The 2,507-nt window shown below is 36.8% G+C and overlaps 1 protein-coding gene across 1 annotated transcript in view; it reads right to left on the bottom strand.

The window, feature by feature from the left end:
• Position 1: 1 nt before the first annotated feature.
• Positions 2 to 2,507, bottom strand: part of LOC106107810 (polycomb protein Pcl) — a gene marked incomplete at its 3' end in the record, with an annotated part of 7,807 nt that continues 5,301 nt past the window's right edge. Inside the window, exons 8-11 of the mRNA XM_013288814.1 lie at positions 2,485 to 2,502; positions 1,511 to 1,611; positions 537 to 1,431; positions 2 to 61 (exon numbers count right to left, since the gene is read on the bottom strand). Of these exons, the coding sequence (XP_013144268.1) occupies positions 2 to 61; positions 537 to 1,431; positions 1,511 to 1,611; positions 2,485 to 2,502 (1,074 nt within the window). The remainder of the gene's footprint in view (positions 62 to 536; positions 1,432 to 1,510; positions 1,612 to 2,484; positions 2,503 to 2,507) is intronic.

A 2,507-nucleotide genomic window follows, 5' to 3' on the forward strand; every position in this document is an offset into this window, starting at 1 on the left:
TCTCTGTTTGTGTTGGCGCTGTTTTTGTTGAATCTTCTGGTAGGGGACATGATTTGTTCAGCTGGAATTAATTGAATTAGTTGTTAATTAGGTTTGTGACATGGAATTTTAAAACTATAATACTGATATAATGATTATAAAATATTTAGAGCTAGTTATTACCCCCGAATTTATCCTAAATTAAAAATCTAGTGAAATTCAAAAGTTATATTATTTGGAGATAACGAAGTATTCTAATTACAATTTTTTTTTTAATCAGTCCAGTCATTTTTGAGTATTTGTTACTTACACAAATGCATTTTTATTTTTAATGACTTAATTTAATTATCAAACTAAACTAATATATTATAAAGAGGAAATATTTTTTTATGTATTGCAATAATTCAAAAACTGCTGAGTCGATTTTAAAAATTCCTTCACTTTTAAAATGCTATGTTATCAAAGAGTAACATAGGCTGTTTTTTTTTAATTTTTAATTTTCACTTGGGGAAGTCACAAGCAAGAGCTAGTTAATAAACTACACAAAATGAACATACCTGCATCTGCATATACTTTCTCGGTCGTCTGTATTTTCTTCTTTTAACCTCACCATTAGGACCAATCACAATATCCTTTTCACTAAGTTTCCGTTTCATTGGTCTAATCATAGGTCCCATCAGTGGGTTCAGTTGCCCCGGCAACGAGAACCTCGAGTGGAAGTGATGCTGCTTCCCGTTATGTTTGTTCCATAAATTCACTGATGAGAATGGCATTTTTGATGTATACTTATTCTGCATTAGGAACGGATTATTCTTGCCTTGAAAATCTTTTAGCGGTGGTATTATAACATCTAATGTGCCTCGGCTCGAAGTCTCATCTCCGGAAGACTCTACTTCATGAATAAAGGTACTGCTGTAAGTTGGTATACTATCCATATGCTGGAGGGATAATATCTTGGAATGTTCAATAATATTCTTAGTGGACAATTTGGATACTTCTAGATTCATGGTGGCTATTCTAGTTGTATGTGTGTTAATGTTAACGGTGCTGGTGGACGGTTTGTTAAAATTAACATCTTCTATATTGTCTTTGGGTATTTTGTCTAACTGCACGGTGCAGGGGAGGGAGACGCTGCTGGAGGGGGGCGTGGTCTCGCTGACTTCGTTGGTCTCCGGGTGGTCCTGGTGGTCTTGGTGGTCTGTGTCTTTGGCATCAGGTTTCCTTGCTGTGGTGCAGACGGGCGTGGGCGAGGGTCTCTCGTCGCGCTCGCTGGTCTTCACCGACTCGTACGAGCTGGTGGAATCATTCTCCGAGTTGGAGTTGGAGTTGAGGTTTTCGTGGAAGCGTTTGCCCATCATCAGGTTGAGCCAGTGGCCGTCGACGGGCACTATCATGTGCTGGCTTTGATTCATATAGGAACTTTTATCATTGTTACTGCTAGAGGGTTGAGAACTGAAAACAAAAGGTTTAATTGTACATAGCTGTTTTCATTAAAGTCATAGGAGTGAGAGAGATAGAAGAAATTAGCAACCTGTCATCAAGCGTCTGCGGCGAGGGTGGTCGTGACAGGAACCGCAGTCGAGGCGCGTACTCTCTCACCAGCTCATCAGTCAACGGCTCACCCTTTTTAATCTAAAACAAAAATTATTCATATGAAGTTGACATTTTGACCATTATCTCGTTATCCCCAACTTGAGACATTTTACTATTAATGAGAAAGTTTAGATGTATAGATGTTTGTTATAGTTTATAGCCTAAACAGCTAAACGGACCTCGATAAAATTTGGTATAGATGTAGAGGTAGTAGTTTTTAAGTTTGTTAGTTTTATTATCAGTTTATACGTACACTAGCTGTTGTTCACGACTTTGTAAAATTTAACAATATAAGTCTATGTTACAGATAAACTACATTTCTAATAGTGAAGGAATTTTTAATAATTGGCCCAATAGTAGAAAGAGATGGATGGATTGCATGAAAGGTGACATGATCAAAAAGGGAGTGATGACTGAGATGACATATAGAGTTATGTGAAGGACAAAAGCCTGTTGCACCACTACGAGAGTAGGATAAGGATGATGATAGCTCAATAGTTTTTTTCGTCAATCAAATACATACAAAAATCCAAATCTTTCGCAATTATACTAGTACTAGCTGTTCCCGTGCGATTTCATCAGCATAAAACTATTTTATTGTTTACATGTGTCAAATTGTCAATTTCAAATGTCAAAATGACATGACATGACAAAACTTGGCAATCTTGCTTCCTTGATGTTGGCAGCAACTTAATTGCCTCTTTCCCACATTAGGGTTTTAATCCATAATATTTACACCCTAAGTTTAATGGCGTGAAAATATATAGCCTAAAGCGTGACGTAAGTGTATGGCTTTTTATTAAAAAAGGAATTATTTAAAAATATGCTGTAATTGCTGACATCTTAGGCAACAAAGAAGTGTGTGTTTACGCTTTATTATATTAGTATAGAAGTATAGAGGTAGTATATTACCTGGTCGAGTGCGGCGAGCTGGT

Source organism: Papilio polytes, unplaced genomic scaffold (genome assembly GCF_000836215.1).
Source record: "Papilio polytes unplaced genomic scaffold, Ppol_1.0 DF821845.1, whole genome shotgun sequence".
Lineage (NCBI taxonomy): Eukaryota > Metazoa > Arthropoda > Insecta > Lepidoptera > Papilionidae > Papilio > Papilio polytes.